Genomic DNA, 13,484 nt, shown 5'->3' with positions numbered 1-13,484 from the left:
CACTAAAACAACTGAAGTTAATACCAAATCAATACCAAGTGTTGGTGAGGATGTGGGACAACTGAAACTCCCGCCTACGTTACTGGTGGGAAAGCAAAATGTTACAGCCACTTTGAAAAACAATATGGCAATATCTTATAACATTAAATATTCATTTACCATATTGTCAAGAATTTCTACTCCTATATATTCACTCTAGAAAAATAAAAAAATATGCCCCCATGGATATAAGTATGCAAGTACTTTTAGCAGCATAATTTGTAATGGCCAAAACCTGAAAACAACCCAAATATTATATGCATACCATGGACTACCACAGAGCAATAAAAAGGAGCAAAATATTAACATATACAGGAATTAACCTCAAAAACATTATGCTAAATAAAAGAAGTCAAACAGAAGACTATGTTCTGAATTATTCCATTTATATACATTCTAGAAAACCCAGCACTACAGCAAGAGAAAGCAGATCAGTGTCTGCCTGGGACCAGGCATAGAGAAAGGGGATCAAAAGCAAAGGTACAGATAAATTGGTGCAGCCACTGTGGAGAACAGTACCGGAAATTCCTCAAAAATCAAAAATAGAAATATCATATGATCCAGTAATTCCACTACTGAGTATTTACCCAAAGAAAACAAAAACACTAATTCGAAAAGATATATTCACCCCTATATTTTTGCAGCATTATTTACAATAGCCAATATATGGAAGCAGCCCAAGTGTCCATCAACAGAAGAAAGGATAAAGAAGATACGGTATATATATGTAATGGAATATTACTCAGCCATATAAAAGGATGAGGTCCTGCCATCTGTGACATCATGGATGGACCTAGAGGGTATTATGCTAAATGAAATAAGTCAGACTGAGAAAGAAAAATACCATATGATTTCACTAATATATGGAATTTTTAAATCAAAACAAACAAAGAAAAAGCACAAATAGACCACTGATACAGAGAACAAACTGTTGGTTATCAGAAGGGAGGGGAATGGGGGAGATGAGCAAAATGAGTGAAGGGAAGTAGGAGATATAGGCTTCCATTTATGGTATGAATAAGTCAGGGGAATAAAAGGTACAGCATGGGGAATACAGTCAGTGGTACTGTAATAGCATTATATGGTGACAGATGGTAGTGAAACTTGTGGTGAGCACAGCATAACATATAAACTTGTGAAATCACTATGTTGTATACCTAAAACTAATGTAACATTGTGTGTCAACTAAAATTCAATTAAAAAAAAAAAAGAGCAAAGGTACACAAGGAATCTTTTTAAGATAAGGGGACTGTTCTTTATCCTGGTTAGGGTGGTGGTTACACTATTGTATATACTTAGCAAAATTCATTAAACTATGCCTTGAAAATGGGTGCATATTTTTATATATAATTATTTCCATGAAAAACAAAAAGAACAAAATAACGTATTCCAATATGTAGGTACTTGGGCATGTTTACACTAGAAGACTATAATGACATAGTCAGGTGCCTGTACTTACTTATAATGAATAAGTTTGAATTTATGAGAAATAAGATAATATTCAACTGAATAGTTTCAATTTTTTATTTATATTTGACATTTCAAAATAAGGGTTAAATAAATATATTTCTATATACATGCAGAATCACCATGGATGGGCTGGTTCACTTATAGAGTAATGAAAGTGTACTGTATGGGTGACTCTTAAAAAAACTCAAAAGAAATGAAGAAAGAGATTTTAAAAATATTCAACAGAAAGTGATCCATATAGAAGAAAAGCAAAAAAAAAAAAAATATGATAGGGACCACAAAGAATGTCAAACAATAGAACAAAATAAATACTAAAACTATACCAGAACACTTTCCTAAAATTCAAAAAAAATCTTGAAATCACATATTGAAAAGATACACCACAATCATTTCAGCATGGCCAACACTGAATCATATTAAAGTTACACCTACTTTAAAGGAAAATAAAAAAACCTTGGGCAACCAGGCAAAAAGGCTAAGGCACTCATAAGGGAAAGAAAACAAGACTGTCACCAGACTTTTCAACAATTCTTAATGCCCACCTCCCCCCCAAAAAAACAGTATAACAAATTTAAAATACTCAAGGTAGGGAAATATGAGTCAAGGATTTTATATCTAACCAAACTGATCTCTAAGTACAAAGCTGCAAACAAACTACTATAAACTTGCCAAACTTTGGGGTACATTGAGTTTGTGAGCCCTTCCTAAAGAATCTATTAGAAAAGGACATTCAGACAATTAAAAAGACTGAGAGTAACATAATAATCAGTGGTGGTCATTAGATATATATATACCTGTAGAACAAAGCTAAACTATGGTTATAAAGGAGAGAATACAGTAGATATAGTGTAATTATCAACAGTTGGGGTGGGGATAAGGAATGCAAATGGATATGATTGTCTAATAGACATTAATTGGAAATAAAAGAATATTACTTTAGATCAGATCGTGGGGTAGAAGGAGTAAGGGAGAAGAAGAGGTTACCAGATAACTTCAGTGTTGTTTAATGTAGGTAACCAATAAGTAGCCCCCACCAAAAAATGGACTAATGGTATATAAAGGTATTAGTAAAAAGTTAACCAATGAAACAAACAAGCAGATAAAACCCACTGCATGATGAAAAAGCATAGATACAAAAGACATAAAAATAAAACAATATGATAGAACTGAGGCCAAGCATATTAATAACATCAATAGATGTAAATGGGCTTAACTCACCTACTGAAAGAAAAGGATTTTCAGATTGGCTAATAAAGCAAAATCCAACACTATGCAGAACACAAGAGACACACCTAAAACAAAGAGATTCAAAAGAGTTAAAAATAAAAGGATGGAGAAAGATAAATCAGGCAAACACAAATAAAAAGGAAACAGGGTTCATAATCTTGATATCTGACAGGGTAGAATTGAGACCCAAGAGCATTAAAATAGATAAAGAAGGACACTTTATAATGCTTAAGCCTATAATTCACAATGAAGATATTACAGTTATTGATATTTATGTACCCAATAACACAGCAACAGCCTTCATTAACCAGCAACCTACAGGAGACGCAAGGAGAAATAGACAAAAACACATTAATAATAGACTTTAACATACCTCTCACAATCCAAGATCAGGCAGACTAAAAATTAATAAAGGTACAGGAGACCTAAACAACATAAATAAGGTAGATCTTATAGATCCATATCAAACTCTGAATCCCAGAAATAGAGATTACAACTTCTTTTCAAGTACACATAGAACACTCACAAAAACTGATGAAATCTTAGGCCACAGAGAAAACCTCATTATGTTCCAAAGAATAGAAATAATGCAAATGTCATCCTCAGATTATAATGCAATAAAAACAGAAATCAATAACAAAATTAAAAAGAAAAAAAAATTTCCTTCCACTTTTAAACAACTCTTCGATCAAAGGCAAAATACAAAATTAAACTGCAGAATTTCTTGACAATAATAACAAATGCCTAACATTATCAGAATCCATAAGCTACAGCTAAAGGAAGCGTCAAAGAAAAATAGATTGCATAACATGCCTATATCAAAAATATTAAAATAAATAAACACCCAACTCAAAAAGCTGTCTAGGGAACACCAAAATAAAACAAAGAAATCAAGAAAAAGGAGAATTAATCATAAGTGGCAGAAATTAATTTAGAAACCAAAAAAAAAAAACAGAATCAATACATAAATCCAAAAAACTAGTTACTTAGAAAAAAAATCAACAATGGACAAACTGCTAACTCACTCAATCAAGAAAAAAGGAGGTGGGGGCGGGCGGGGGGTGAGAAAACATAAATACACAGCATTAAAAGCACAATATTAGCAATGACAAGAAAGTCAAAATAGAGAAAATGTTTAAGGTTCTAAAAGACTCTTGCATAATTCTATATAAAAATTTGAAAACTTAAATCAAATGAATAATGTTTTAGAGAAATATAACTTACCAAAATTGACCCCAGTAGAAACAGACATTCTAAACAGAACAAGGGTCATAGAAGAAATATAGAAAGAAGTTAAAGAGTTCCACTACAAAAGAGTACCATGCCAGACAGTTTCACAGGGGAACTCGAGCAAACTTAAAGATCAAACAACCACAGTGTTACTTTAATCACTCCAGAGCATAAAAAAGAAGGAAAACTTCCAAACTCATTTTCCATAGTGAATATAACATTGTTCTTGGGTCCTGACTAGAACTACACTCAACCCCTGCCCCCTACATAGATGGATGGATGGATAGATAGATAGATAGATAGATAGATAGATAGATAGATAGATGATAGATAATTAAAAAAAAAACTGGACCAATCTAACTCATGAATATCAATGCAAAAATTATTAAATATGACAAAATCCAACTCAGCATATTAATAAAATTAAGAGAAATCATATGGTTTCCATAGATATAGAAAATTCAGCACCAGTCGTTTTTTTTTTTTTTAAGATTTATTTATTTGACAGAGAGAGAGAGAGAGCATGAAGCAGAGGGAGAGGGAGAAACAGACTCCCCACTGAGCAGGGAGCCCGATGTGGGGCTCGATCCCAGGACCCTGAGATCATGACCTGAGCCGAAGGCAGCCACTTAACTGACTGAGCCACCCAGGCACCCCCACCAGTTGGATTTTTTTAAAGACTCAATAACACAGAAATTGATGGATACTTCCTTAATATACTACCTCAGCCCCAAATAATACCTTACTTAATAGATTAAGTACTAGAGGCTCTCCTACTAAAATGAAAAACAAAGCAAGAATACTCACTTTGCCATATTTAACATGGTGTTGGAGATATTCACCAATGCAATTAGAAAAGAGAAAGCAATCTGAGATGGAAGAATTGGATAAAAAGAAAGGATAAAATTATTTATTTGCAGATTATATATCTTGAAAACCCCAAAAATAAATGGTAAACCACTACAGAAAGAAAGTAATTTAGTAAAGTAAGGTTATAAAATTGGCATACAAAAGTCAGTAGCTTTCATGTAAAAAAATAAAAAGATGGAAGATAGACCCCAATTATGATAGAAAAAAAAGATAAAATACTAAACATAAGCTTAACAAAAAATTCTAAAAGTACCCCTGAAAAGGCATGAAAAGACTTGAACAAATGGAAATATACCATGTTCTTAGCTAGTAAGATTCAATATCCTAAGGATTTTAGTTCTCCCTAAGTAAGTTATTTTTTAATTTTAATGTGATACTCGTAAAAATGCCATCAGGCTTTTTTATGGAGATATATAACTTGAATATAAAATTAATTTGGAAGAATGAAAAGAATAACCAGAAAAACCTGGAAAATAAGAACAACGTTGAGTGGGGGAGGGGGATTTTAACAAGATTCTCTACAAAAATTTTAGCCTTCAGTAAGGAAAAAAAAAAAAGCTAATGGTCACAAGGAGCAAGTATTGGCTTTCTATGAATAAGTCATAACAAATTCACTTCAATTTCCTATTGTCTTTAGGGACCTAGACAGCATATCAAAGGAAAGCTGATAATAGAGTATCTACATCTCAGTACTTAAACGTCAGCTCCTCCAGAGCCTACTACAGAGCCTGACACATTGTAAACACCCAATAAATATTTGCTGAATAAGTGAATGGACAAGTTGATGAAATACAGATTGCTTAGTACCACAAAAGAAGAGAAAAACAAGACAGAAATATAACATATGAATTGAAAAAAGCTAAAAATTCTAAATAAAATGGTTGAGTTTTCCCCTATAGAAAGCAAGCTTATTGGTAAGGATACATTTGGCTTAATGTACTTCTTGGTGCAATAAACATTTCATTTCTAAGCCAATATATGTGCCCATTTACACACAGCTATCCATATCTTTTCAGAATATAAGCAGTAAATGTGAGTTTGTAACACAATACTACAAAATGAAAATCCCAACTTAAAGCCTACTTATTGGTTGAGTAATCAATACATAAAACTTGAACAGATGTATTATCAAAGGATCCACATCAAATTACAGCATAAAGAGTCCCTCACTTCAAATGTATTGTTACTTTTTCATAAGAAAAATAGTTGGCTGTGTGCCAAGATTATCTACAAATTAGGAATCATAATTATTATTCTGAATACAGTAATAGAAAACTTTAGCTGAGAAACAAAACACAATTAATGTTCAGAAAAAGGGTAACTTGTTATATAAATACTATAAAATTTGATTCAGCAAATGTTTTATATACTTTTAAAGTATATTTTTGTAATGTATGGGGATTAACATAACAATAAAAAAATTTTAAAAAAAATAAAGTATATTTTTATTTACTCATAAATCCATTTGGAAAGCATGCATTCTATACAGTTTATGTTCATATTGTATTAATGCAGCATTTCACATTAACAAAAATGTGAAATCTTCAAATTAATGATATCCAAAAACTGGATATGTAATCCTTCTTTATAAAAGACATTTAATTCACCCTCAATCATTTTTACTTTCAAGGAACAGTTTTTTTGCATATACACTGTGCACCAGACGATGGTGTTTGCACACTGGAGACACAGAGATGAACATAATACAGTCTAAACACAAAGTATATGAGGACACCGGACAAGAAAACAAATTATTCAATACAGTGTGAGCACATGAGTGGAGCACACAAGGGAAGACTGGCAATCAGGCAGGGCTTCCAAGCTAAATATTGAATAAAAGAAAGGCAAAGAAGAGGGCATGGATGAAAAGAAAGCATTTCAGGCAAAAAACACATTGTACATCGGAGGAACTAAGAAAAAAAAATCCAATGTAACTAGATCAAGGAGTTAGGCAGCAATTTAGTTGCATGGGCTAGAATCAACAAGGGTTAGTGATTTGTTGAATAGTAATAACAGTAGGAGAAGTTTAAGAAGACTCCCAATTTTTTGACTTGGGTGAATGGGTAGGTGGTGGTGCTATTCATTAAAATGAGTAATATATAAAGGAGTACTAGCTTGGGGCGGGAGACAATGAGTTTGGGTTTGAGATGCCTACAGGATACCTAGATAAAGATAGAGGCTTTGGTTCAAGAGACATGTTTAGACTAGAAAATTGTATTTGGGTGCCATCCACAGAGGTGATAACTGATACCATGAAAGTGAATGAAATCAGGAATCTGTGCAATTTTAAAAAAGGGGGAGGTCAACTCATGAATGACTCCTGTTCATAAAGGGTAAGGAGAAGAAAGTAGCTGTATGGGGAAAAATCTGAGTAGGAACAGCCAGAAAAGAGAGAAGAAAAGGAGAGTTTAAATAAAAAATGTGGCAACTACTGTCAAATGATGCAGAGAAATCACATAAGAGCTAAAACCATGTGCTCTTTTTGCTACCACAAATACGGTTAATAGCCTACTCCAATTTTTGCATATATGAATAAAACTAGTTTTCCTATATAAGAAGTTACCAATGTTGTTGTGCCAAGATTTCTAAATGACTGCAGGTTGCAGTGCTACTCAAAGTGCTTTTTTATTATGATATTAGTTATATAGTGATATTCTATATATAATAATATAATGTGCATAAACATTTTTTTTAAAAACTCCTTATCGATTTCTCTAAACATGGCCCTTAAAGATGCATGGAAAAGAACCAAGTTCAACTTCAAATCATAGTGCTAATGATTTCTACTCTTAAAAGTGTTTGTTCTTCATATAATCAAAAGGATTTTTAGTTACTGAGATAAAGATGTTGAATAGGATAAATGCATTAAAAATAGCACATATTCACATTTCTATAATTAGTTATTTTGAGCTAATTATACTCAACTTTGAGGTTAACTTCTAAATTTGACAAACATTTTGATGGATATATATAAGTGATTTGTGTTTATCAACTGCTACACTGTTATCATAATACAAAAGGTGATGGATAGGCTCGTCATGATTTAGAAATGTTCTGTTTGGGTGATTAGCCAATGCCTTGCTAGATATACCAAGTCAAGGAACTGCCACGGAGAAATTCCTTCGTACCTAAAATGGGTTAGGCTGATGGCTGTAGAGGAGACTCAGAGACAAGGAAAGGAGAATAAAAAATAGTCCAATGGCCCATGTCCCATTTAAGTAATATCACGGTTACTTTTTTTTTCTGCTACACTCTGGGGGGCTAGATCCAAATTTATAATTATCCTCATCTTAGCAGCAAGCACAAGATTTTATACTTGATAATGATGATAATAATAGCTAACATTTATTAACTCCCCATTATGTGCCAGAATTCTGGGCAAAGCACTTTTCATGGACCGTCTCATTTAATCTTCACAGTTAGGACTATCCCCATTTTATAGATAATGCAGTCACGGCTTAGAGAGTTTGAGTTAACTTGTCCAAGGTCACAGAAATTGCAAAAAGCAGAGCCAGGATTCATACCTAGGCAGCAGTCTGATTCTAGAACCCCAACTCTTAACTTCTGCTGTTATTAAAAGCAAGCTTCTTTTGAAAGAGCCCATCGAAAGTACTCCGGATTATTCAATTTTAACTCTTAGAAGACAGAGGAAGGGAAAGGAGGTGGACTCCTTAAAACCCCAAATAAAAGAATGACAAATTCTTATTCTTATCATTTCAGATTCTGTATCAGCTATAAAAACATTTTCACTACAGTGAACTTTGTAACATTTGGAGGAAAAAAGTTTTAGCTCTGTGCAATTGCCTAAGAAATTGCTAGGAAGCTGTCACCTTCTGTTATGATGTTCTGCACCTAACACAGGAAACAGATTGAATGTATAAAAACAGCTCCAAACTATATCTTAGCTAAAACTAGCCTCTCTTTCATCATTACTACTTATTGCATACAAGAAAATACCACTACATAAAAATAAAATCATTTTTCACCTATCTGTGATACTTGACATTTCAAAGGTAAATCACGTAATCTGTTTGGGTTGAAATGCAAGTGCTTCCTCTTGCTGGTTCAACCAAACTATGTCCACTTCCTGCACCAGTGAAACCTTTACCTACATCAAGAGGCCTCAGGAAGAAGTATAATAGAAATAATATTTTGACATTATATTAAACCTAATTCTCCCCCCTTGGTCCTTAGGGAAGTGGTATTGTGCATACTCCTGAATGCAGAGGATAAATGAACTCTCTAGTTCTCTCCTGTTCTGGTGGTCTTCACATCCAGTAGCAGAAAAATCTCGTGGCCTTCCCTTCTCTTTCTCCTTCCTCCTAATCATATTCCTACCAAGTCCAAAGATAAAATATCCCAGATCTGCTACTTCTCTTTATTAAAAAGCATTCACCCTTCATGAACATCAACCATGCATCTTTTCATGTCTTTGCTCTATTTTCAGTTATATAATGTGCACTAGAGTGACAATCCATTCATGTTAGTGCATGTAAGAGAGGAAAAAAAAGAAATTCTTAACTTCCCCTCACTCTTTAAATAAAGACACCTAAAAACACTCAAAGCATCCTTATCCTTTTCACAGCCTACTTCCATTTACCTCCTTTGCCCTCCACAACACTTAGGATTAAACAAAGACAGCTAGTATTATTATTCTTTATTTCATAGATGGACACTCTGAGGCACAAAAATATTAAGTTAATTGCCCAGTGTCACACAATTAATCAGAAAGGCATCCAAAACTCAAATCCACATGTTTTAGCTTCAAATCTGGTGTCCTTTCCATCATCTACAGAGGAAAAAAAAATCTGTTTTACAAACAATTCTAAAATAGCTTCTTCACTACACACTACCTGCACTACATAACCAAATCCACTGGTAGATTTTATTCATCCTGGCAATAACTGCCCAGGAAAGAGCAAGACAAACCATCCAGTGCACCTCAAAATATAACAAGGAAGAGAAAACACAGAATACAGTAATGCTCACTGGTTTTAACCTGAAGTTACATAATATATAAGTATAAAATTAAAAGACAGGTGGTGGTTTTTTTAACAACACACTATAATAAAACCTTCAAGAGTGTGATATCCTCAAGTGGGAAGTTCACACTGATTCCAACTATGTTACCATTACTCAGAATATAATGCATTCAATTTTTCTGAAAGCTCTGTAGAAGCAAAATCTATCTTTGAGGTTTAGATTTAACTTTTGAAAAAGGCCCAAAAAATCACAAAAGAACTTTCTAACTATTTAGAAGAGACAGAGTATTAAGAGGGAAATAACTATCATTTATTGAATACTTGCTATGGGCTAGGCTCACTACTCAATCTTTTGTGTATATTCCCTCCTTTATAATCACAACAACCCCATCTGCACTATTACCCCAGGTTTACAGATGAGGAAATAAAGTTTAGAGAAGTCGATTATCTTGCTCAAGGTCAAACAGTAAATGGCAGAACTAGGATTCAAACTCAGGTGTTCCAGATTCCAAAAATAACATTGTAAGGAGGCACAAGCACTGGATGGTAGGTGGGCACAGACAATCTCTAATGAACCATCAATCTGGGAATTCTACGAGCCTTCAGTTCATTTCCTCTATCTGGTGAATAAGTGACACACACTGCTTATACATATCATATACAACATACTGCCCCAAATAATGAGACTACTGTTTTGGGTGTCTCACAAAATGGCTTTAAGAGCCATTCCAAAGAAGAATTACAAAGACTTTTAAGTAGTGACAGGACAGCATTATCAACATAACTGTGTACTTCTTTGAAAGAAACATGAGTCAATTAGATGAACAAGTTTTGGTATCTTTGTTAAAAATTCAAACTCACTGCTTAATAAAAACATCTTTTATTTACAAACATAAGTTTAAGTTCCTGAATCCCTCAAGAACACTCAGGAAAAGGTTTCACATTAATCAACCTACCAAGTACATACCAACGGCCTACAAATGCGCACTACAATAAGAGAGGCTATAGGAAGCATATTAGAAACTTCCTCTGTCCACAAAGAGTTAGCAGGTTGTTTCCAACCAAACACACAGTCAATCATTCCTAGGATAACTAAAATCCTCCTGCTATTTGTTATAGTTTGTGTGAGCTGCCCTACAAAGGAAACCTCTTTGGAAAAATAATTAGATCATTTTCCCAGAGCCCCTTTCACCTTCATGCAAAGCACCAACTCTTGCTTTAACCTAAGGTTGTGTTTAGTTTTTGCATTAGTGTAGGTATTCCGGAGTTGATTTTCCTCACACTGGTCCAGAATTCTGCCTGACTCCCGGCTCCCTCCCTCTTGCCCCTTTCTTGCCTCTCCAACCCGAAGTGGAAACTGCAGACTCAAACTCCCCTATGGCTCCAGCACCTAGAACTGGGCATGCTCAGAAGGCCAGGCAGCTTTGGTTGCACTGACAGTTCCCCGCCCCTGATTTGCCGCTGCCCCCCTTCCCCCACTCCAACAAGAGATACTGAAATGTTTATCTGAAAGATATGAGGCCTCTTTTTCCCGAGAATGACCCCATTTTAATTTCATTTCGCAGGGTCTTTCAGTCTTGCGAAACCCCACCACAATCTTCCGCATTATTTTTCAGCACCGGGGACAGCGCCGCGTTGCCATTAACGTCCACCCTCCCCCACCTTCTCTTCCGCCCCCCACCCCCCACCCGCCCCAACCTCAGCCCCCACCCCCGCACCAGCACGATGCCAAGGTCTCCCGGCAGCCGCAAACGCCGCAACTGCAATAGCTCCCAGCCGGAGGCCGGGCCGGAACGCCGGGCCGGCTGCTACTTACACTGCTCCGCTTTGGTGGACATGGTGCTGTCCAGATGGAAAGGCTTTGCCCCAAAATCTGTGTCGTGTGAGCTCCCTCGCTCCGCCAGCGATGTTGCGAGGAAAAGAGCGCATACCCCCCACCCCCCACCCCCTCGCTTTCCCCCTCCCTTAGGCCCGTGTCGCTACCATTCGGACAAAACGCACATCAAATTGCAGAATTCGGTCCCGGAAGGTTAGGAAATCGCCCCCGGAGAAATGGGTGGGATTTAATAGGCGGCCAAAGGCTTCCTGTCCGTCCCCTCCTGGAGCTGCCCGCGCTGATGTGGGCGGGGAGACCGAAAGGAGAGAGCAAGCTGCGGCTCCTGGTGAAATGGGAAAATGGGCTCGACCGGGGGAGGAGTATTTCCATTCATAAGACGCTCGGAGGGGACGGGTGTTTCCCAGAGAAAAGCCTCTTAAAGTGCCGGAGTCCCCGACCATTTGGATCTCCCATTGGCGTTTTCCGGGCCTGTAAATCCTGCTCCGGGAGCAGCCCCCGGTGCCTCAACGGGGCGACCGGAGAGGGACACAGGTGCGTCCCACGCTTGGTCTCAACCTCCCGGAGGAAGGAGGGGGAGGCGGATCCGGGGCGGGCTGGAGACACCGGGGCCGGAGGGCGGCGAGGACGCTCCTGAGGACCGCGAGAAGGAAATGCAGAAGTAACCCTCAGCATGGCTTCCCGGCGTGCTGCGGTCCGTGCCCTCCGCCTCCCCTCTCTGATGGGCTCTCCTGCAGATGATTAGGATGGGAGGTCCCACTGCCTGGGGGCTGGGAGAAGACTTTAGAAGTTAGGGCTAGGGAAGGAGGAGATTTCCACGGATGGTGAAGCTGGAGGGGGCCACAGAAAAGAAAAATGAAAGATTGGAGACAAGAAGGAAGCCAGCTATGCTCTCTTGCAACCACCCAGGATGGAAACAGAAACGTTAGGAAGCCCCTCTGCTGAAAAACCAAATGAAGCCAATGGAAAGGGGCATCATGCATATTAATAGGAAGATGCTTAAAAGAATCAACTACAGAGTGGAGGGACGTTCTGAGCCTGGACTTGGGAGTCAGGAAGAACCAGACTCAAGACCCAGTTCTACTACTTACTCATTTTAGGACCAGTCTTTTCATCTCCCTGAGCCTCGGGTTCTTCATCTGTAAAATGATAATAAAACCTGCTTTGTCACTTAAAGAATTATTGGACAGATCAAATGGTATCGTGGGTGCAAAAGTCCTTTTAAAACTAAAGTACTGTACATTTGCCAACCGTTATGACCACTCTTAATTCAAATAACCCAAATAGTTTGTGAAAGCTAATGAGCAATGATCAAAGCAAGTTAATTTTGCAAAAGCTATGGAAATAATACTGTTAAGAGTTGACCAATTATTTTTATTACTAAAAACTGTGGTGACTAAATCAATGTTTTTCCATCTCACCAAAAAAAAATAATCCTTGGGGCTCCTGGCTGGCTCAGTCAGGAAGAGCATGTGACTCTTAATCTGGGAGTCCTGAGTTCAAGCCCCATAGTGCGTGTAGAGATGACTTAAATAAATAAAACTTTAAAAAAAATAAAATAAAGAATGATCTTTATTTTAGGGAAAGGATGTTAAATTGTATATGATATGTACAACACATTCAAAAGAAATCTTTGACAATTAAAAAAATATGTGACCACATATCAAGAAAATATGTTTCTGAGTGACCTAAAAAAGTCTTCAGACAGCAAGGAAACTGCCCATGATGATACACAAAGTGGCCAAGCTTCGTAATATTGGCAAAAATGTTCATAAAATGTTAGTGATTTAGCTCTTTAGGGTGTATACACAACTGGATTAAGTCACCTCACT

At 36.6% G+C, this 13,484-nt stretch overlaps 1 protein-coding gene across 6 annotated transcripts in view; it reads right to left on the bottom strand.

Annotated features, from left to right (window-relative positions):
- UNC79 (unc-79 homolog, NALCN channel complex subunit) overlaps window positions 1-12,637 on the bottom strand; it is a 237,325-nt gene extending 224,688 nt beyond the window's left edge. For 3 of the 6 annotated variants that reach the window (XM_032405835.1, XM_032405837.1, XM_032405847.1), the window contains exon 1: window positions 11,820-12,637. Coding sequence is in view for 1 of the 6 variants with exons in the window: in XM_032405840.1 (XP_032261731.1) it covers window positions 11,635-11,656 (22 nt within the window). In the remaining 5 variants the exon portion in view is untranslated. Of the gene's footprint in view, window positions 1-11,634 lie in introns of all 6 variants that reach the window. The other 3 variants (XM_032405836.1, XM_032405840.1, XM_032405834.1) reach the window with 2 other exon arrangements.
- Between the last annotated feature and the right edge of the window lie 847 nt (window positions 12,638-13,484).

This window comes from Phoca vitulina, unplaced genomic scaffold, assembly GCF_004348235.1.
Source record: "Phoca vitulina isolate PV1807 unplaced genomic scaffold, GSC_HSeal_1.0 scaffold7, whole genome shotgun sequence".
NCBI classification, from domain to species: domain Eukaryota; kingdom Metazoa; phylum Chordata; class Mammalia; order Carnivora; family Phocidae; genus Phoca; species Phoca vitulina.
Note: the sequence above shows the minus strand (reverse complement) of the source record. Positions and strands in the feature narration are given on the sequence as shown.